This window comes from Rhineura floridana, chromosome 1 (assembly GCF_030035675.1).
Source record: "Rhineura floridana isolate rRhiFlo1 chromosome 1, rRhiFlo1.hap2, whole genome shotgun sequence".
NCBI lineage: Eukaryota > Metazoa > Chordata > Lepidosauria > Squamata > Rhineuridae > Rhineura > Rhineura floridana.
In genome coordinates, this window is record NC_084480.1 from 120327624 (window position 1) to 120351073 (window position 23450).

The 23450-nt window shown below is 40.8% G+C and overlaps 1 protein-coding gene across 10 annotated transcripts in view; it reads left to right on the plus strand.

The window, feature by feature from the left end:
• Positions 1 to 10281, plus strand: part of ADAMTSL1 (ADAMTS like 1) — an 815531-nt gene extending 805250 nt beyond the window's left edge. For all 10 annotated transcript variants that reach the window (XM_061630623.1, XM_061630637.1, XM_061630631.1 and 7 more), the window contains 3 exons: positions 2210 to 2319; positions 4296 to 4516; positions 6713 to 10281. In XM_061630623.1, the coding sequence (XP_061486607.1) occupies positions 2210 to 2319; positions 4296 to 4516; positions 6713 to 6819 (438 nt within the window). In that variant the 3' untranslated portion in view covers positions 6820 to 10281. The remainder of the gene's footprint in view (positions 1 to 2209; positions 2320 to 4295; positions 4517 to 6712) is intronic.
• Positions 10282 to 23450: the final 13169 nt, after the last annotated feature.

Genomic DNA, 23450 nt, shown 5'->3' on the forward strand with positions numbered 1-23450 from the left:
CAATGGGAAAAGGACATGGAGGGAAGGATTAAACCTCCTGTGATATGGTATCAGCACCCTGCAGCTGATTTTCTAAATAAATAAATAAAGACATAGGGTAGTATTCGACTCTAGTTCTACTCAAAGTAGGCTAATTGAATGGACATGACTAAGGGGTCATCCACACAGCGATTTAGTGTGTGTCTGGTGCTACTTGCATACCCTTGTAATTCACGTGGCTCACATGATGTTGCAGGCAAGGAGAAGCTATAACGCAGTTTTCCCTTTTAATTCCATATTAACCCAATCCAATTTTAATGCGAAAAGGAAAGGAAAAACCATCTCAGCTGTGCACCGCTCCTCCTTGTAGGCACTTTGCTTCAATTTTAGTTGGCAGGCTCTTTTTTAATGCCCCATTGCTCGCTGCCTCTGTGCCACCTGCAAAAGCTGCCACAGCTGCTGTCTAGTTTGCCTTTTCACTCACTCCCCCTCCCGTCTATCTAGACTGGGACAATAGAGAAGAGGGGTTGTCAGTTTCATTTTTTCTTGTCAATTTCACACCCATGCGCTCTCCTGGCTTCAGCCTTGAACCGGAGGGAGTAAACATGTAAAATTAGAGGGCGGAGCCACAAGGAAACAGCAACACTAATCCTTCACAGAGGAATGCCTACTAGTGTGAATGGAAAACAGCAGATTTGAAGCTACCAAGTGTGGACCTTGCAAATCTATCACGATGGTAAAAGCAGCATCTTTAGTACGAAGGTATGCTCCCGTGTGGATAAGCCCTAACTTAGGTTCAGTAGTTTCAATGGGAATACCACCCATAAATACAATCACATATTTAACATATAATCTAGTTTGGAGCTAAGTAATCAGTTTTTCTAGAGAACTGCAGAGAGCTCCAGCAATTTAAGCCCTGCAAGGACATACGTTTTTAAAGACAAATTCTGGCCAGGATTGGGATAAAGGTAGAATCTCAGTGATGTCAGAAGATGAATTGTGAAATCAGCAGAGGCACAAGTGATATATATGTTTCCACTGCAGTGTTTTTCTATTATTATTATTAGTATTAGTATTATTATTATTATTATTATTATTATTATTATTATTATTCAGGCAGATCTTTCCACACTAAGGGGCATTTTCCTTAGATCGGTGGACAACCCTTCACTAAACCTTAAAAGGGATGAGTAGCTTTTTTTTTTAAGTCCCCAGTAGTATTCTTTACCTTAATAATCTAGTTTCCTCCTCCATCTCCTGACTCAATCAAGTTGTTTCAGGGTTAGGGAAAGCCAGCACCAAAAGCTTCACAATACATCAGTTTCAACAGGTAAAGAATAATTAAGTGCTCAAAATGCAAGAGACAGGTTTATTCCTGTAGTCATAAGTGAAAAGGACTTCACCCTTTGCAAAATCACTCTTTACGGTATATTTGCTATGTTTCCAGGACTGAGGTTAATTGTCTCATGCTTTGCAATTACTCATTTTTAAGGGAAGTTATGTCTGCCTTGATTCTGTCTTAACTCATTGCCTGTAAATTATGATAAGTATGAGTTGTAAAATGTCCAGGAGAAGACTAGAATGACATTTCCTGTGTGGATCGCAAGCTGCAGGCTAACAAAAAGGGAGAGTGAGAGAGAACTTTTCATTTGTCCTAAACACTTGAATTTATAACATCAAACTAAGGCACCTTGAAACCCTAATACATTGACTGTGGCATCTGCTTTCATGGGCTCTGGCATACAAAAGTTCATGCTACCATTAATTTGCTGGTCTTTTAGTGCCACAGGACTCTGTTGCTTTTGCTAAAACAGACTAACCTGGCCACCCTTCTGGAATTTAACACTGAACCATTAAGTCATGTGTGTTCAAGACTGCAGAAGCTGTGGCAAAAGACAGGGAGCTTCTGACTTATTTGCAATGTTCACTGTTCCTTTACCTTTACTGAAAGCAATGCATGTTACATCTTTGTGCTATTTCAGCCCGCATGATTTATGACCTACCAAACTGAATTCAGTATTCCAGCCATATGTTGTGGCCTATCAAGTGCTTGAGAATATGCACACACACAAACACACATCTTTTTTTATTTTACAGTCATGGACAGCAGCAAATAAAGATTTATCAAGTCCCTGATGGGCCTCAACACATGATTGGTAGGCTGCATTAGACTTCCTTGATAACAAACGGTACAGACCTATTCTAAGTGCCCATTTTTCTTTGTTAACAGTGTAATGGACCATGCATTGGATCTCGACTAGCCGTACAACACAGGCAGGTTTTCTGCCAGACCAGGGATGGGATATCTGTGGCTTCTGACCAGTGCAGTTCTCTTCCAAGGTAAGCTCCACTGACACTTCAAAAACTGACAGCCTGTTGGCCAGTTCTGACATAACGTTATATGTATTTTGAATTTTAATTGTTAATCAAGTTAAATGTTTTCTGTGGAATGTGAGCAATAACATACAAATGTATTCCCCAATAAGGAGGATGTTATATAAGATTGTGGAGAGAAATCATACATATTTTGCAGGGAAGGCCTGTCTTTCCTGCAAAATCTAGTCACCTAGGAAGAAAGCCATAACTGCATCATTATCTATGATAGATAAATGGGGACACATGAATAGGGTGAAATTACTTTACTGGACTTATATATAGCAGATGCAAAAAATTCTGAGACAAATCAGAATCTAAGTAGCTCATCATCTTCCCTAAGAAGGGAGTCGGAGAAAGGAAACAGCTATTCTGCCAGATCCTTTGTAGAATGGGAGTTCAGCCCACCCTCCCTTCCTTTCCTGAATCCTTCTACAAGAGAAGGCAGTTCTGGGGAGGAGAAATTCCCAAGCTACCAGGGTCTCAAGAAGGAAAAGACATAAGACCCCTCTTAGAGAAAGATCTGCCCCCAATCAAGAAAAGACAGGATCCAGATGGGGGGAAAAGCCAAACCTGCAGGATTGGCAGAATGGAACCAACATTAAGAACATAGCAAGAGCTCTGGTAGATCAAGCCAAAGGCAAATCTAGTTCAGCATCCTATTCACAGTGGCCAGCAGGATGGGAAGCCTACAAGCAGGACCTGAGTGCAACAGCACCCTCTTCACCTGTGATTCCCAGCAACTCTGACAGTGGAAGTTAGATACAGCTATCACTGCTAGTAGCTCTTGATAGCCTTGTCCTCCATAGATCGCCTCATACTCAATAATATTCTAGCTCCTATTTCCCATATACATGCAGGGCTTGGTGCTCCTGAATAACCTGTGAAAAATTGTAAGTGGAAGCCATGTACTGATTCTCTTAATACTGTTTTATTATGTGGAATGCTTAAAACTTCTATGCAACTTTAAGTTGAAACAAAGTTAGGCCCAAGAGCAAGGCACAATCTTCATCTTTCCAGTAGGAATTAAGAAGTCCCCCTCTCTCCACTCCAGCAACAGTCTTTCCTTCAAATTGCTGTACCAATTGCTGCAATGTATAGGTGGGAGAAAGGATCATAGGAGTACTTCTAACATGCAGTTCCATCATTAATTTCACCTGTTTATTATGTCTCCATTCCCTTAAATCCCATCAAACTCAATGTTCATCTGATAAGAATAATTTCACATGTCACAAAATAAATTCCAGTTTGGTCTAATACTGAGAATTAAGCCAATGTAGTTATTAGTAAAATTAATTAGTAGTAGGTTTGTGGATGGATGGGATCATTAAAGCAGAGAATAGAAATGTTAAGCCATTCCTCTTCCAATCTATTGTTATTTTTTCTGACTAACAGGCTATGTGTATTATGATTTCACAAGGGTGTAGAAAATGTGCAGACTGTGATATTGGACACACAGTTCAGCTTTCTGAGACTCTCAGCCTTTAATTTTATAAAGGGCAAGTGTTTAGTCTTTGTATTTGGAGAGATATGCTTGCAAGTGTGTGGACAAACTCTGCTGAAATCCTAGAAGCCAGTGGGGGTTGAATTTCTAATGATAGAGGCAGAGCATCAATGCCCTTCATAGATCCTTGCCTCTTCCTTGTGACTAGCAAAACCACAAGAACAAATGCAAAATCAGAATAAAGTTATATAAAATATTATTTTAAAAAATAAGCTTTTTTCATAATGTGGAATTCAAAGAACCTTAATGAAGAATTCCTTATGTTTGTGTGTATATATGCTGAACATATATACTTCTGAATGGTTTGTCAAGACATGGGCCAGACCCTAGTTGGACTTCTGTTTGGCTAGTCTAAGGTCAGTTTCCTGAAAGACAAACAGAGGTGTTGTTTTTAAGAACATTTCTGCATTATCATTTTATCTATTCCTTTCACCAAAAGGCCTTTGAGCACACAGAACTGCTGGACAGACACTTGTGGAGTACACTGGAGGGTCAGTTTGTGGACTCTGTGTACAGCTACCTGCGGGAACTATGGTTTCCAGTCGAGACGAGTCGAATGTGTGCGTGTTCGCTCCAACAAACCGGTGCAAGAGCACTTCTGTGCCTGGAGACCAAGGCCTGCTAACTGGCAGCGTTGCAACATCACCCCTTGCGAAAATAGTATGTCTTTCCAGTTTAGCACTATAGTCACTGGGGAAAGCTGCTGTTGAATATGCAAATTCTTAGGTTCACCCATTGTCCTCTACATGTGGCCATAGCTGGCGAACATGGGTGGATTTTACTGCTCTGCTGTAGGGATGGGGGATAACTTTGATTCAGTTTGCATTTAAAGCCAAGTTTATGAAATTCACACTTTCTGCAACAACATAAGAATTGAAAAACAGTCATCCTTCAAAATTTGCACTTATACAAATTTTGTGATGCAGTTCTCTGACCAGTTTTTCCAAAAATGCATATATTAGGGGAAAGTGTGCATAAAAATGAATACACAGATCATTCAAAACTGCATTATATTAGGAGAACTTGCTTGCAAAAATGTGTACATTAGTCAAAATTGCATACAAAAATGTGTTATGAGAAATTAGCAACAAAAAGCTGAAGAATTTTCATATTTTTTTAAAAAATAAATTGCTGCAAAAATATGGAGAACTAAATTAAAGACTGGAAAATGAGAAACTGAGAGAACTGAAATTAATAGATCCTTCCATTCCTACTCTGCTGCTTCCCAACATAATCAAATTATATATGATAAAATTGTCATCCCCACTGGCCAGGACATTATAAAAGACTAGTTTCCCAAAGCGTTACATGTAATCCACAATTAAATTACTGTGGTAAATGAAATTTTGTAGTTACTCTTTATGGCCATTATCATAGATCATAGGTTTTTTTAACATGTTTTGTTTTAATATGTTTTAAAGTCTTTTGTTTTTAAGATGTTTTAGAGTGTGTTTAGTGTTTTTGTTTGCTGCCCTGGGCTCCTTCTAGGAGGAAGGGCAGGATATAAATTTAATAAATAAATAAATAATAAATAGACAAATCCCAGATAAAAATCCTAGATTTTGTGGCTTGAAATATGTCAAGATTCTTCTATATGTAGAAGTCATTAAGGTATTAAAGGTTTTTATAGTCTTTTGGTCACAGCTGCCTTGTTTTAGGGATGTGAAAAGGCCCCAAGATTTACTTTATATCTGTATCTGTCCATGTTTAAAAAAAAAATTCTATTCCTGAATCACATTGTGCTATCTATGATTCAGTCTGTGTTTTGGGATCTGAGCTGCTCTGTATAAAATGAATATTTGTGTTTCCCATTCAGTATAATGAGGAATCTAAAAACAGCTATGACCTTTCCCTGTTCTGGACAAAGTAGATGAAATGTACAGATACAGGAGCCCTGACACAGTGGATACGGCCTTCCAAATTGCAAACAGATAGGTCCAGAAGCTTATTATGGGGAGAGTAAATGGCCCATAAACAGAAAAAAAGTGAAAAGATGGCCCCAAATATTGCAATTTTAATAAGATAATAAGAAGAGAGAACTCTGAAGAGAAACATGGCAGCTCTAAAACTAGTTAACATATGAGATTCAAGTAAGGATGGGTGAATTCAGAATTCAGATTTAGCACCAGATTTTTCAGTGGTCCACATATTCTCCATCTTTGCAGAGCGATCCTGTTTGCTCCAAACTTCAGTGGCTTTCCCTGACACTGAATTTTTTTCCTTTTGAATATTACCTCAAAAATTATTATTTTATTGATTGTGCTCACAGCACAGCAGTACAGATTTCTCTCTCTCTCTGCCGCACACTCCACTAGAATAATTCAAGCTCAAAGCAGCAGGAAGCAAACCAAGACTTGACCATGTTAAGGATTCAGGGCTTACTGAGGAGGAGATGGGGGGGCACGAAAAGCTGCTTTTTCCTTTCCAAAAGAAAAACAGCTAGTCTGTGCTAACATGAAAACTGACTAGTCTGTCACAGTGGAGGAGGAGGAGGTGGCAAAGCCGCTTTCCTTTCCTTTCCTTTATCAATATTTTTTTTTAAATGAAAGAACATATCAGTATTTTTGAAAGAAAAATATTTTCTTTCACAAATATTTATACTTTCATTTATGGACATTTCCTTTCAAAATATTGATATCAATATTTTTGGAGAGGGGAAAAGTGGACCAGTAAAAGCAGTGGATAGTGGACAAAGAACAAGTTCAAATCAATACTGCCTGTTGGTCTACAGAATGCTTTTGAAGTGGCACCAAACAACAGATCCCACCCTTAGATTCAAGATAATACATTCTTCCCTTTCCCCGCTCCTTTTTCTTCTTTTTTAAAAAGTAATTATTCTCTTTCCCTTTCCTCTAGTCGAGTGCAGAGATACCACCAGGTACTGTGAGAAGGTGAAGCAGTTGAAGCTCTGCCAACTCTCACAGTTCAAATCACGCTGCTGTGGGACGTGTGGGAAAGCATAAAGGTGACAGCAAACAAACAACCAGATGACTTTGGCACCTCCACCCTTGCTCTGCTTTGTTACTGAGAAGAGCTTCTTCAGAAAAAGGAAAATTGGAATGGAATTGCCTTATCTTCCATTTTATTTATTTATTTTTCCTCTTCTTTCTTCTCTTTGTTAAGAAATCCCTTTTTAACTGAGTCGTCTTTCTAAAGGTTTTGACAAGGTTTCTCTTCTAATGAGGTTGGGAGACAGAAATGCAATGAGTCACAGTTCATAATGGGGGTGGAGACCAAAAGAAAGAGTGTATGAATGAAAGAGGAATGGAACTCCTTCAAAGACTTCAAGGTTGGTTTTACTGGACAGAAGGAACACGGTGAAGCAAACCTGAGCAACTGGACTCTACAAATGCCATGCGAGTATACTAGTATGTGAATCAGAGTGGAACTTGACATACTCACTTGCACAAAAGAAGGAATTGAGGGGGAGGGAAAGGAGTTGTCAAGGAGTTGGAAAGGAGTTGGAAAGGAGTTGGAAAGGAGTTGTTAAGTGACGTAACTTGAACAGATGTTGGGAGCAATTCAAAGGATGTATCCTTTTACCCTAATCAAAAAGGGTACACCAAACGCTAGCACTCTTGGCACATTTCAGCTGACTTTTGTTCCTCACTGTCCTGGTACTCCTCCTCGCATATATAGGATTGTGATTTAAAAAAAAACCTTAATACTTAATATGTGCAATGATATTCATGTACTAATAATACACTTGATAAATTTTTGATTGGGCGAAAATGGAGGAAGACCTGAAGAGTGGATCACAAGATTCAAGAATCCTGAAATACCATTAGCATTAGATGTTGCTAGCAGAAATTAAATTGGAACATAATTAAAACTTAATGATTATATGGTATCTAGGATGGGCAGGTGCATAGATACAATGGTGCATATTGAGTGTAAAAAAAATAAAGAAAAAGTGGTTGGTAATAATGGGAACAGTGTGGGACAAAGTCTGTACCTACCAGTAGAGAATAAAGTGTACAGAAGAAGAAGAAGTGAAAAGCATATAACTCTTAAATGAGACATAAGATTTGTGCAACCTATCCATCCTCACCCAACCCCTAGCCCAGAAATGGCACACAATCAGAATTTCTCAATCACAAGCAAAAAGAACTTCTTTGGGAGGAAGGGCAGGGTATATATTAAATAAATAAAGGACTATCTGTCTAATTGGTCCCTGAGTCCCACACCAGCTTCTGTGAAATGAACTTGGATATACTTGGAATGAACTCTGTGCACATCTCAAGCACATTCTGAGAACTGGAAGTGTGGATTCAACAGGCTTTTGCAACTACCTTGTGGTGACTATTCAGATCCACGCTTGCCATATGAATGGCTCAGTTGGTGTTCAGCAATTTGCTTTCCACAGGTTATCAAATATGGGTTGGGCCATGTGGGTTGCATGAGCAATACTTCCATGCTGCAAACAGAGAGAGAGAGAGAGAGAGAAGGAAGGGGCTCAGTCTGCATTGTGAAGCCAGTATGCCAGGCCCAAAAGTGGAGCAAAAGAGCAAGTTTCTTCTTATACCACTGCTGGGACCCTTACACAGCACTGCCATACAAAGGATTGCTCTTAGGTAAGATTTTAGGTGTCTAGGGAGGTAGCGATTTCCATTCTGACCTGCATTTATCACAGTCAGTGCTGTTTCTGTTCCATTGCAGTTTGGTTTCCACCAAGTACTATGTTAGTCATTTCTCTGTCCACTATTTAATGAAACTTAGATTCATTTCAATATAAAGGAAACGTCAAAACAATGGGGAAAAATCATTCACTATGTGTAATTTGTAGACTTAAAAAGAATGTGAACAAGTACAGATAATAATCGCTGCACTGATTTCCGTTCCTGACCACAGACAAACACACAAACTGCAGTAATTTCCACTTCTTTTTCCATTTTCATCAGAATTATCCAACATCCCTATAGGTGTCTAGTGGATTTATACTTCTGGGCCTTAGTGCCACAAAATGCCGAGCTTCTTCAAGCCAAGGAAAATAAATGAGATTCAGAAAGAAGCCCTCAAGTAAGCCAGGGGAGCATGGGAGGCCTGGGTTGCAAAATTTGTCTCTGTGTGGCTCCAGTTCTTTGGTTTAGCACCAGGTGTATAAAAAGGCTTAGCTCTGCCTCAGGTGTCTCTAGTGGGGTCCAGAGCTTGTGCTGCAGTCATAAAATGCAGCTCAAGTGCTGAAGGTAGCATTGACAGGTTGTAGCTTTTATTACCTGCCAATTCTAAAACAAAGTCTGGACGTTCTCTGGTGAGGTCAGCGTCAGGTCCGTTGGATTAAATTGCCTCCCGTTTTGGGTCTTCCAAATCTCTCTGGCAGGAAATACACTCTCTCTTCAGATGGGTCTGTGAGCTATTATGTTGCTATGGATCAATGCAACATTTATTTAAAAAAAGAAAACAAATGTCCGTGTATGTAAATGTATCTTTTTGTGTATATTTATTAGAATTTCTTGTAAAAAGTGCAATATGATTAATTGTACATTATGTTGTCCAGATAAAACTATTTAGGGGGAGGATTTTGTCTGTTATCCCTCTGCAATGTATTTTTTTTTGTAATATCAGTGATAATGTATTCCCCCCTCCCATTTTTACAGCACTTCTGTTTAATCTTGACTACGTTTCAGTGTATAACTTGCAATATGGGGTGGGAGACTTTTAAACTGCCAAACAGGGAGTTATAAATAGAACAAAATAATGTCAAATAATGACTCAAAATAATGACTTACAATGACATGGTGGCTGTTTTCCTAGAGCAATAATTAACAAGACATTCAACAAAGAATCATCCTTCAGGTGCTAAATGCATTTGGATGTTCACCTCTTTGATATTCACTGTGTAACAACTCTGTTTAAGTGATGTCAGAGCTAAAGCCCTGATCCAATAGCATCTGTGTGCTTGGGTGCATGCATGGGGCTCTCGGGCAAGCAGGCTTCTCCATTCAGTTCAGTGCAGAGTGAAGCTCCATGCATGCATCTGTTTGTTGCCCCCTTCACTTATCTGAAGCTCCAGGGCACACCCACAAGGGCTCTTTGGATTGGAACAAAGCAGTGCAACCAATTTCTACTGGAATTAATTATAATACTGCTGATTTTCATGGTATTGGGTTGCACTCAAGAGCTGACTAGACCACACTGCCCCCTTTGCACACCATGACCATGATCCTCTGCACAGAGCACCTGTGTTAAGTCCCACTGAAACTTACATGTTTGTAACTGTGCAAAGGCTTGCAGCCTATGAATGTAATTTCAAATGTTTGTCTGATGAATTGCAACTTGAGAGCATCAGTGTAAGTTTATTAGGGTTGACAAATATTACAGGAGGCGGCTTCCCTCCCCTTAAGAAAACTTGATTATATAATTTTTTGTACAAATAATGCATCTTATTTATTTAATTTTTCTTGTCTGACTCTTTCTTTATAAACCCTCTGGACACCTTGGAATTTACAAATGTGTCAGGTTTCATTTCCTTCTTATATTGCAAGTCTCAAAGTCCTGTTTTAAAAGTTCTATTCAGATGTTGTAAGAAGGGGGAAGAACAAATTTTATCTGCTGGACCCACTCCCTTGGCATCCCCAACCTCTACCTCAGGGATGGAATTCAGAAATGTGGCTCTCCAGATATTGCTGAACTCCCATCAGCCCTGACACCACCACATACACAATGTAAGTTGTCTGCACAGGACTAAGATTTATACCATTTACATTTGGGCTGCTAAGTCACCAAGGGCCAAACTAGATAGGACATTAAATCAGGAGTTGGGGAACCTGTGGCCTTACAAATGTTGCTGGACTACAACTCCCATCAGTCGCAGCTAGTATAACCAACTGAGAGCTTCCTCCAGCAACATCTGGAGTATCATTGGTTCTCCATCCCTATATTAAACACAGGTTCTAAAAAATGTGAATAGCATGAGCTGAGGATATGAAGGAGAATTGTACTTTCCTCCACTGCTCTGGTCCTAACAGAAAAATCCTTCCTCTGATATTGCTATTTGCCACTTCACCCATTGGTGCCAACTGGTGTAAGATATATGACCCCAGTATGAGGCTTTCAGTGGGCTTTTTTGTTGGTGGTGTTCACCCTCTTAAAAATGATATCTTAGGCTTGACATGCTGAGAGAATTCTACTTCCAGCAAATTGTGGGGGAACAATATGTTTGTTAGGTGTGGTCAAGAGCTGAAGCTCAGATAGTTTAACCCAGAGGAGCCACCACACCCTGGTCTCTAATTACAAAGACAGTCCCATTATAAAGCTAAATTATTGCTAAAGTGAAATGTTCATCTTACCCTACGAATGTTTGCATTAGCCCACATGCATTGGCAAGAGTTCAAATTCAACTCCTCCCTGCTTCATAATGGGACTAATTTAAGTATTAATATTCCAATGTACAGATCATTCCAATGTACAGGCTTTGGTTTGTTATTTCAGTTCCAGGTGGGCCTATAGAGAGGGAGAATCTAGACAGAAGGATTTCATATGCTGCAAATCATTTGCCAGGGATAGGTACTGTACCAGGGCCAGCCCTAGACATGCTGGGGCCCATGGCAGGATCACTGCCGTGGATTGCATGCCCCGCCATTCCCTTGCTTAACCTACCTTTCTCAGCTGTTCTGCGGCTGCACACACAGCACTGCCCTAAACATAGATGGTGGTCAAGGCTTCCCTAAGGGGCTGAAGCCTCTGCCACCATCTTGGCTCATGGCAGGGATGCACGCGCACAACACGCATGCATGCCATCAGCCAAGATGGCAGCAGAGGCTTCATCCCCTTAGGGAAACCTCAGCGCTGCGTGTGCAACCGCAGAACAAGGTAGGTTAAGCAAGGGAATGGTGGAGCCCCAAAGCTCTTGCCATGCAATCTACGGCAGCGATCCTGCTGCAAATCATGGAAGGGGGCCCCCTGTAGCCCCAGGGGCCCTCGGCCAGTGCCCTACCTGGCCGCCCTTTGGAACCAGCCCTGTGTATATCGTAGGCTCCATAGGCCTGCTTTAGGTTTAGGCTTCGGATTCCAGGTGAGACTGTGGATTTAGCATTAGGCACATGACTGTGTTTCAATCACTGCTCATCAGCAGTTCATCCATTCCTAAGTGACTTGAAACTGAAACCATAACAAGTTTATGAAGCCCAAAATGTTATCACTCAGATGAAGAACAAACAGGATGGCCCACCTCAATTGTAACCATAATGAATGATATTGCTATTAATGTGATTTCTTACTCAACCTTCACCTTAAGGTCCCAGGGCAGATTAAAACAGTTAAAAACAAATTACAGGGGGTATTCACATGTTACTCTGTACCCAGGTAGAAGCCCCCTGTACCTGGGTTCAGCTGCTCTTGAGAAAGAGTCTACATGAAATCACCACGTGTACCGGTACCCTGAAAAAAGACGTATTTTGTTCACATGTTGATTCTCCCTGCATGCTGTCCACGTGGAGCTGATCGTGAGCAATTAGTTTTTCTCCCCGTGGACAGCCTGAGGCCTTGTTCTAGCAGCAGCAGTAGCTGCTGCTGCCAATCAGAAATGAGCTCAAGGAAACGTCAGTTGCTGGAGCCATGGAGCGGGAAAGAGGAATAAGGCTAAAATGGAGGCAAGGGCAAGAAAGGGAGAAAAGAGACCAGCCTGAAGCAATGAATGAGCTTGAGGGAAGGAAAGAGGCAAAAAATGGGGGGGGGGATCCAGGGGCATCACTACCAGGGTGCAGAGGGTGCAGACTGCACCCGGGTGACACCCAGAGCTGCCCCGTGCCGCGCCGTTGCCTGGCAAAGGAGCCGAGAAGCGCTCCGGGTCAGTGTCAGAGCAGCCAACTCCTCCTCGGAGGCGGGCGGGCGAGACCAAAAGCAGGCGCCCGCTCGCCGGTGGTGAAGCCGGGACGGGCCTTCCACCGTCAGCCTGGAGCGTGGTGAGTGCGCGTGTGCACACACGCGCAAGGCCAGCCACCCGTCCATGCACCTGGGAGGGCGCGCGCCGGAGGTCCGCACCCCCCCGCACTCCCACTAGTAACGCCGCTGGGGGGAGCTTTGAAGGACTCACTGCAATTTTTTAAAAAGTCTACTCAGAATTAAGTCCCATTGAGTTCAGTGCTTCGGTGTGCTGGCAGTAGGGTTGCCAGGCTCAGGGCCTGGGACTGATCCTGTAACTTTAGGAGAAGAGAAAGTCAGCTAAGTGCAGGTGTTCTTGCAAAACTATAATGGGAAAAACCACAAGGTGGAATTCTCCCTTCCCCCTGCACAACTTTTAAAGATACAGTTAAAGATAAAGATACAGAAGACCTCTTGGAGGCCGGGCCTGGCAACAGAGTATGTGAGCAGCAGGCTGGAACACCCAATTGATAAATAATTTCCCCACATTTATACTTTGAGTATAGTTTTGTGTATTAAAACGCACGATGTCCTCAAGAATGAATCAGGTGTACCATGTTGGAAGAATAGTTTCAGTCCATACTCTTTTAAGCAGCTTGTTTTTGTTGCAGCCCCCTCCTCAAAATATTTTCATATATAAATATTCAATATACTTAGGTCTGCACTTTCACAGATTTATCTATGAGTAAGTCTTACTGATCTCTATAGTACTGTATAGACACATATAGGATTGTTCCATGAAAGCCTACATCAAAAACCATACATACCCTAATAACAGGCAATGACAAATGCAATATTTTAATAGTTATAATTATGATAGTTAGGCTGGTATTTTCTGTTAAAAAGTTGGAGTTTTTATTTTAAAAACTTAAGAATCTGCAGGAAAAATGAAAAGAGTAAAACTACATTCCTGCTTCTGCCAACACTCTTTCTATTGAATGCACCCCTTGACAGGAAATAGTTTCAGGAAGTATAACAGACTCAGCATGCCTTGCCTTGTTGCCAGTAAAAGGGACTTGCTTCAATGGCGCATTTAATAAGTGTCATTGAAGCCCTTTTCTTTTCCTGGCAGCATATGTGTATATAACGGAGACTGTACACTCATTGAATGTAACATGTGAACAGGGCCAATGTCAAAGGAATAGGGTGGGTCTTGAAAAATATATAACTCAGGTGTCAAAGGCCACGGTAAAGAGGTGTGTCTTCAGCATATGAAGAAAATTATATAATGAAGGTGCCAGAAATGCCTCTGTGGGGAGTAGGGATGGAAAGTCCTGTTTGTTTTGGTTCTCTCAGTTTCATTTTTCCAATCTTAAATTCAGTTCTTTACATTTCTGCAGCAAAAAAAGAGAAAAATCCTCATGAAAATCTCCAGCCTTTTAGTGTGAATTTCTCCAAACAAACACATTTTTGTAGGCAGTTTTGACTAATGTACACATTTTTGCAAGCAATTTCTTATCATATAATGAATTTTTGTATGTTATTTTAATTCATATATTCATTTTTATGCACAGTTTCCTCTAACATGCATGAAACATTGGTTGGTGCACTGCAAAATTTGAATAAGTGAGACTTTGGAAGGATAGCTGTGTTTTGGTTCTCATATTGTTTTTGAAAATGCAAATTTGATAGATTCCACGTCAAATGTCAACTAAATCGAAGCTTTGCCCACCCCTACTGGGAAGGGAATATGCAGCAAATGGAACACTTAACAGCCACTCCCCTGTCAGCTGTTATCGTCTGTTTAGAATTAAAGGGCACAAAAAAAGGTTTTGGCCCATTTTAAAACCACAGGTTGGTTCATTACACATATACACTTCTAATGTCAAGGTAACTTCTGCCAATTAGGAAAAATAGGGCTTTCTGTCCTCAGCAGCTTCCTTCTGTCTGGCATGTAGTATTGCATTCCACTTGCAGTGAATTTACAAGAGGAGGGAGAGGGTTAGCACCATGTGAAGTGTCTTCTCACTTATTTTATGGCAGTCTCTCTCTTTAAAGAACTGTTGCTCTGGATACACACACATGCATTTACCCCAAAATAAAGAGTTAATAGCGCTGGGCAAATTATACTACATTTATCTCATGGACTAACTTCACTGGACCTGGCCTTCATATAATCAACACCAGATTTATACTGCAGATATTCTGCTGGGAGACATATCAAGATGCAGACAGGACAGTGGCAGCTTTCCGTTGAAGGGAAGACTGTGTCATTTACACAAATGAAAGTGATGAAAGCCTGACCAGGGCTGGCACTACCATTAGGCGGAGTGAAGCGGCCATCTCAGGCAATAGATGCTGAGGGGCAAGGACTTGTAGCAGTGAAGTGTTGGGAGGACCAATCTGTGTGCCACACAGCCTGCTCTCCACCCTCTAAGCCAGTGATTCTCAAACGCCCTAAGAGGTGGCTAGGTGTGCCTCAAATATTATGAAAGTATACTTTAAAAATGAGAAGAAACCCATTTGTATAGGGTAAGTAATAATTTTCGATAGTTATTTTTATTCATAGTTTAAAATATATTAATATATTTTTAATTTTGTACACGAAGTGCGCCAGAAAAATTTTATATGTTTTACAATGCGCCGCAAACCAAAGAAGTTTGAGAACCACTGCTCTAAGCCAACCTGCTACCCTCAGGTGTGGTGGAGGATGCTGTACCAGCATCACCAGTGTTGAAATAAGATTCTGCTGCCCGTCTGGCTATTTTCTGTACATAGGGTGGGAGGGAGTGCCATTTTGTCCTTCACCTCAAATGTCTTAGGCTGGCAGGCCCTAGCCCTGACCTTTTCTCTCTAAAAAGCAGCCCCAGGATGCTTCCACCTTAAGCAGAGGAGCTATTGGAGGGGGGTGCTTAACTTTGCCCTCTTGACCTATTTCACCCTAAGAATCACTCCCCCAAGTATTATTCCCCTCCATGAGGATTCCCCACAAGAATATGGCAACAACACAGAGAATAATTTTGGTGCACACTTATAAAGAGAATAAAGGATATATATATACACATCCTTCTCTTTCTTCCATCCAGGCAAGCAAGAGGCATTCTCAGAGTGTAAGGCCACATTACAGACAGGCAAAAACACTCCGAGAGGGTGTGAAGCAGTGTTGGATAGGAGTGTGGCCTGAGGATAGGAGGTGTGGCTAGAAAGGAGGCATGGGCTGAGGAGAGTCCTAAGCATTCAGGCCCTGGGCCTGAGGTTCCCCATCCCTGAATATCAGCTTCGCTTTCAGGACAAATAGCAGCTTTGCAGAATGGTTTTTATTGGTGTGATGTAGTGGTTAAGGTGCTGGACTATGACCTGGGAGACCCGGGTTCGAATCCCCACACAGCCGTGAAGCTCATTCGGTGACCTTGGGCCAGCCACTGCCTCTCAGCCTCAGAGGGAGGCAATGGTAAACCCCCTCTGAATACCTCTTACCATGAAAACCCTATTCGTAGGGTCACCATAAGTTGGGATTGACTTGAAGGCAGTCCATTTCCATTTCATGATATGGGGAGTTAAAAGTATCTCCCTGTACTATGGGATTGATCTAGTTAGCTCCCTTCCTCCCCTGCTGCTCTCATTTTAAAAACATAAGCATGTTGCTCCAAACACCCTTAAGCAAATCTAACGCAGAAATCCTACTGCATAGAATATACAATGCTGACATTCTCTAGGCTTGCCATATAACCAGGAAATTCCTAAACAACAATTAACACTCTCTACAAAAAGAGACTTGGGATATCAGATTCCTGCCTGAGGAATCACTACAGTAGCCAGCCACTTAAGCATCACCAAACAAAAAAAAAGAAAGGGCATAGATTTATATTATATGTATAAGTATATATCCTAATTTATATGTATAGATGCAAATTCAGGAAGAATTACTATAATTTAAATAGAATGCAATACATCTTACCATTGTGGGGAAATCTGACCAGGTGACCTCTTTTTTCTGCTCAGTCTTCTGCCCAAGTGCTAACTGTTGACGGGCAACTTCAAGGCCCCTGCTCTTTTAGTTGTGAGGGTTACGTGCATCTATCGGTTTTTATGGGTTTTAATTTGGTATGGTTTAATTTGTATACTTGTTTTAATGTTTTTAATTGTTGTAAACCGCCCATAGAGCTTCAGCTATGAGGTGGTATATAAATGCAATAAATAAATATTACTGGGCAAAGTAATGGAATTAACAGACCTGAAGCTGGGTGTGGGATGAAACAGGCCACAACTGTGTTGATTACAGGAGGTATGTGGGGTTGGCATGGCACTGGAGACAGACTCAACACCCCCTCAAACAATACACCTGTTGCTCGACAACCGTTTGAGTACGACTGCTGAGGAGCACCTGGGAGTTGGTCAGAGTAAAATAGACACAGTGTGGTGTATGCCAGGCATTGGAGTCTCACTGGCAACCAGAACTGTGTGGCTTCAAATCCTCTCCCCCTCCCCCGACAAGCTTAGCCATACATTTCCACCATTACAAAAGCTGTGACAAAGTATAGTGCCTAACAACTTTTTGCTATTCACTGAGAGAAGGACAAAAAACCTCCCATTTGGGAGAGAGAGAAATCCTTTCTGGTCCTGTTAACCAGCCATCTTTATGCCTCAGTGGGAACTTCTATCCCGATGGTCGGTGGGTTGGATGAAGTCCGCAAGGGAGGGGATTCAAGGAGGCCAGGATGGTTCCAGGCCAGGCCTTTTAAAGGCCATAGGGCAGCCCACAGCTCTCTTGCAAGATCCAGTGAGATTCCTCCCTTTCCCTCATCTCCATCAGCTGTACAACCCCATAATCCAGAATTTTGTTTATCTTTAAATTCAGCTGGGACATCACAGACTTTCAAACAGAGAACTCCATCAAATAGACTATCCTTTAAATACATGACTGACTTCTGTAATTTAGGACACATGGCAGCCCTAGTAATCATTGGATTACAAAGAACAAAACCATTGGTGAATGGTTACCTTGCATTTTTTAAAAAATAAGTTTTGAGCTGGTCTGGTTCAAAAGATATAAACCAAAACGTCACACACACCGCAACAACTTCTGTTAGCACCGGCTGCTCTAATTCCCGCCCTTTAAGGTTTTTAGCCAATAAGTGAAGTCAGGGTTGTGATTGACAAGATTTATTGACCCCCAGGCAATAGGTAAACCCCATTTCAATTCTGAAAACAGTTTGCTTTTCCTGCTTGTCTCACATCAGGAATTCAGTAAATACTGTATATAGCTTTCAGCAACATAAAGATTACTTTCTCTGTACAGGATTGGGACTTGCTTCTGAGTAAACATGTATAGGATTGCACTACAACAGAAGATCACAGCAGGATCTTGGTAGGCATACACACTAAACAATTTTAGTTATAATAAAAGTGTACATGCAGGTTTTTTTTTAATTATTTGCAAAACTGGCTTATACATTTTATCTTTCAAATAATTTTTGAACAGAAATTTTAAATGTACATGCTGCAGTGTTATACTTTTCTAATTAAGGAGTCAAACAAGTTTAAATTTTACTGGACTGTTGAAGAGGACAGTTTATTTGTCTTATTCATAAACTGTTTTGAAAACCTTCCCAATACGAAGATTTTCTGGGAGTAAAGCTCCAATGCTCATACCTGGAAGTTAAATCCATTGAATTCAGTAGGACTTACTTTTGAGTAGACATGGTTAGGATTGTGCTGTAAATCAATGGGAATTTTGAGTGAACTTAGAAAAGGATTGTGTTGTAAATCTTTCTCTCCCCCCTCCAGTCCTTTTTTTAAAAAAGCAGTTAGACAGGGCTTACTTAGGTGTCACTGCTTTTATTTGGCAGAAAACTAATACTTTAAAAAAATGTTCTGCAATGGCCAACTGGTTTTGACAATAATCTATTATATGGGGGGGTATGTATTTTTACAGCTCCAGTGTGTATGTGTGTATGGAATATTTCCAGCAACCCTCTGAGGTACGGTTGGAAAGCAAGGCAGCTCACAACAAGAAATAAAGCCATTTAAAATCCAATAACCATAACACAAGTATAAAACAGTTACAAATCACCTTAAAGTAGAATGATTCTGAATTTTAGATCGGGTGAGTAAAGTTCCTTATCACTGAATTACAGTCCTGTGCATGCTTCTCTGTCTGAGTAAGCCCCATTGAATACATTGGGACTTGCTTCTGAGTAAACATGCATAGGATTGCACTATAAACATCTTTACAGGTTGTGTAAATAATAAACATTTTTGACAGTCATGCTTGTATAAATATTTCTTCATACTATGCCCCATAAGTGTCTGATTTCACACTATAGGTGTAAATTTTAACTGTTAGTAGAATGTTTTAACTGTTTTTAGAATGTTTAAAAATGTTTTATTGTTGTTTGTTGCCCTGGGCTCCTGCTGGGAGGAAGGGCGGGATATAAATCAAATGATCAAATAAATAAAGAAAATAAATAAATTATTATTTCCTCTACATTTTAAGTGTGCCCTTCTTCCTTGGGATGGTCATGGTCCCTCTCTGTTATTTTCACCCTGAGAAGCAGATTAGGCTGAGAGATGGTGCCTAGACCATGGTCACTCAGTAAACTTGGTAGCTTATTTCAATTTTAAATTTTAATTGAAATGATTTATATGCAGGTAAAGTTTACGAAATAATGCAGATCCACATAATACATTTACATAATACATTTAAAGCAGATCCAACTCGCATTTAAAGTGCATGAGTTCCCCCAAAGAATCCTGAACTATAACCCTCACAGTTATAGTTCCCACCACCCTTAACAAACTACAGTTCCTATTGTTCTGTGGTGGGATTCATTAGCTTCAAATATATGTTGAAGATGCTTTAAATGTGTGGTGTGGATCTGCCCTAGTATGCTGTGCATTAATTAGTGAATTAAAAGAACAAGTTTAAAAGATACTTTTTTAAACAGGGGAAGGGCTGTAGCTCAGTGGTAGGGCAAAGGTCCAAAATTCAGTCTCTGGAAGAGATTACAGTAGGGCCCCGCTTATACGGCGGGTTAGGGACCAGGCCCCCGCCGTAAAGCGGAAATCGCCATAAAGCAGAACCCATTGAGTATAATGGGTCGCGCAGCGCAAAAATGCCACAAAATGCCGCAAAAGCACAAAATCAGCTTTAAAACAGGGAATTTCCCCTAATTTAAAGCCCGCACATCAGCGGAACGCCGGAAAATGGAACGCCGTAAAGCGGGGCCCTACTGTATTGCCTGGAATCCTGGAGAGCCAATGCTAGTCCATGTCATCAGCACTGAGCTAGATGGTACAGTAGGGCCCCACTTATATGGCGGGTTAGGGACCAGGCCCCCGCCATAAAGCGGCAATCACCATAAAGCAGAACCCATTGACTATAATGGGTCGCGTAGTGCGAAAATGCCACAAAATGCTGCAAAAGTGCAAAATCTGCTATAAAACGGGAAATTTCCCCTAATTGAAAGCTGCCGCATCAGCGGAATGCCAGAAAACAGAATGCCGTAAAGTGGGGCCCTACTGTACCAAATGGCAGATTGGTAGAAGAATGGCAGATTCCTTTGTTCCTAAAAGTGGAAAGAGACCCAAGGGCCACAGTGACTCCGAAATTTATTTATGTATTTCATGTACAACATTTATATACTGCTTTATTGTAAAATGTCAAAGCAGTTTATAGAATAAAACAATAAAATTATAGGCAAAAATAGTTAAAAACAGGTATTTAAAAACATTCAAAATAATAAAACCACAAATGAGATAAAACAGATAAAAAATATAATAGCTTCTACATGCCTGGTAGGCTTGTCTAAACAAAAATGTTTTTAGCAGGTGTCAAAAAGAGTACAATGAAGGCACCTCCTAATGTCACTAGGCAGGGAGTTCCAAAGTTTAGGTGCTGCCACACTAAAGGACTGATTTCTTACAAGAGCAGAACAAGTACTATCTGGCACCTGTAACATGGAAAGCACACCTTGGACTTGGCCTGGTAGCAAATTGGCAACAAGTGCAGATTTCAGAGCAGAGGTATTATGTGCTGACAGGGTCTCGCATGTCAGCAACCGTGCCACAGCATTCTGCACTAACTTCAGCCCCCAGGTCAGGTTGTGCTGCATGAGGACTTCTGTGACCTTGGCTGACTGACTGCCAGGATTTTTTTAGGTTTGGTGAGGAACCCTGACTGGTTGTGTGATGCTGAGTTTTCTGCCTTACTCATAGGAATCTTGTTGTGGTTGGTATAGTATTGCATTTAGGAAATCATCTGTTTTTTGTTTTTCTTTTTTTGTTTGCATTTCATTTATCTTTAACCTCACTCCCTTACATGCATAGCAGCAACAACAGTGGTTCCATGTGTCAGCTCAACCCCCTTAAACCCACTGATGATACACCTTATTTGCATAATGGTTTGTTTCTTGCCCAATAGAGGTAAAAGAGAATTCATATACTAGGAAGTGTGGCTTCAGCTGCTGTTGTTCCCAATCTACTACCTGTGAAGGTAGACCAAACCATGTGTGTTTCCTCTCTGTCAATTATTACTCACTGGAATTGGGTTGGCTGTCAAAGTGAGTTTATAGCAGCCCACAGAGTAGGCAGGAAAGAGTAGAGATTTTTCTTAACTCTTACTCATTTCTCAAACTTCTCTCTGCAGTGAAGCCTGTAAAGAAGTTTGGAGCAGCCATGTTTAAAATCAGGCAGGGCATTCCAGTTGCCAACCCTGCTTTTATGTGGATAATGTTGCAGACGATCCCTAGTAAAGCCTTACCAACAGCACAATCCTAGCCAAAGCTACTCAGAAGTAAGTCCTATTGAGTTCTATGGGGCTTAGTTCCTTAGTAAGTGTATTTAGAATTGCAGCCTTCAGGGGCATCCATCTTTACTCCTGAGTGCTCCCATCTAACGTCTCCACAACACTAGGCTTTCTTCCTACAATGGCCTTCTGGCGACTGACCTAGTCTGAGGGCACTTATACCCTTCTTGCCAGAAGCAAGTAGGCTAGATTGAATCTTCCTTACCCAGGCTCTCTAAGCAGGTGAGAAGGAATGATCCCGTCACTTCAGCTGGACCTGGGAACACCCTCATTTAGCTAAGATTTCTATCTTAATTTCCAATCAGAGAATTGTTTTTGTTTGAGTGGTATGCTCCAAGCAACTGTGGGTGATGCTTCATGTATCATTCTTAATGGCATCACTAGGGCCCGCCCTTATGACATCACTAGGATATGCCCCCATGACATCACTAGGGCACACCCCTGAAATCTCAGGGTTTGGGATGCTTCTGACCTGGCAACCCTAGTATGAATGTATTTATTTATTCAATTTATATCCCATTCTTCCTCCCGAAGGAGCCCAGGGCAGCATACAACAATAATAAAGCATTTTGAAACATTCTAATAACAGAACATCTCCACTTGTTATCTTAGGGTTGTCAGGAACAGTGTCTTTCAGCCATCAACTACCTGGGTAAACAGGAATTTAAAATTTCTCCTTGGAGTCAGTAATGAGGGAGGGCATTCCACCACTAAAAAGGCCCTGTCACAAATCAGTGCCAACTGGGCACCCCCCAGTTGCAGCACCAGCACCACCAAGGCCTCACCTACAGATCGTTGATGGTTGATACTGAGGAAGGCACACTTTTTTGTATAACATACATTTCTCACAAATGACCAACATAGTAAAAATTTGTCTGGGCTAGTCCCTTTTGTTGATTGATTTGAAAGGAACATGAAAGGAACATGTGTAGAGATCTCCCCACAGAGATGAACAGAAAGGACCTTGGGAAACGGTGAGCTCTTCTTTGCCAGAAGTATTTAAATGGAGGCAGTCAGCCATCTGTCAGGGATGCTATAGTCGCAGCCTGCGCTGAGCAACTTCATGGCCCTTCCAGCTCTATACTTCTATGAGTAACCACAACATGCCTGGAGTTAAGAGCAGCGATAAACTTCTACATAGAGCTGAGCCCAATCAGCTCTCCTTTTGATAATGAAACCTTGATTAACTGTAGTAACAGCAGTAATAATTAGGGATGGGTGAGAAATTTGATTTTGTTCGCATTTAAAGCTGAATTTATGAAATTTGCACTTTCCAAAACAATATGAAAACCAAAACACAGTCATCCTTCAAATTTTTGAATTTTGCAATGCAGTTCACCAACCAAACCATGTTTACAAAGAGGCATATATTAGGGGAAAGTGTGCACAAAATGATATATTGGTGAAAACAACATGCAAAAATGTATATTAGGATATATTGCTTGCAAAAAATATATACATTAGTCAAAGCTTCATACAAAAATGTAATTATTAGGAGAAATTGGCACTAAAATACTGAAGAATTTTCATAAAGATTTTTTTTAAAGAATCCACAAATGGCTGCAAAAATGTGGAGAACTGAATTTAAGATTAGAAAAATGCGAAGCTGAGAGACCCAGAACTGACAGTTCTTTCCATCCCTAGTAATAATTAGGGCTGCAATGGTTGGTCAATGAATTGGTTAGTTTAATCAATTTTTAAAAATTTGCTAACTAAAAAAGTGCCCTGATTAATTGGGCAATAGTTTTTTTAAAGTATTATTATAAATACATAAAACCACAGACTATAAGCACCATTTGAAATTCCCCATCCCCAATCTATGAGAGACAAGGGGAAGCATCATCAGTGATGACTCCTGCTGTGATATATATATGCATAATTTAAAAACAAAGTATTTTTTCTATAGAATGATGTTTTCCTCATATGTATATGTATGCAAAGCTTGAACTCATATGACTTATCAATTCAAGTTGCATTCCTAAACCT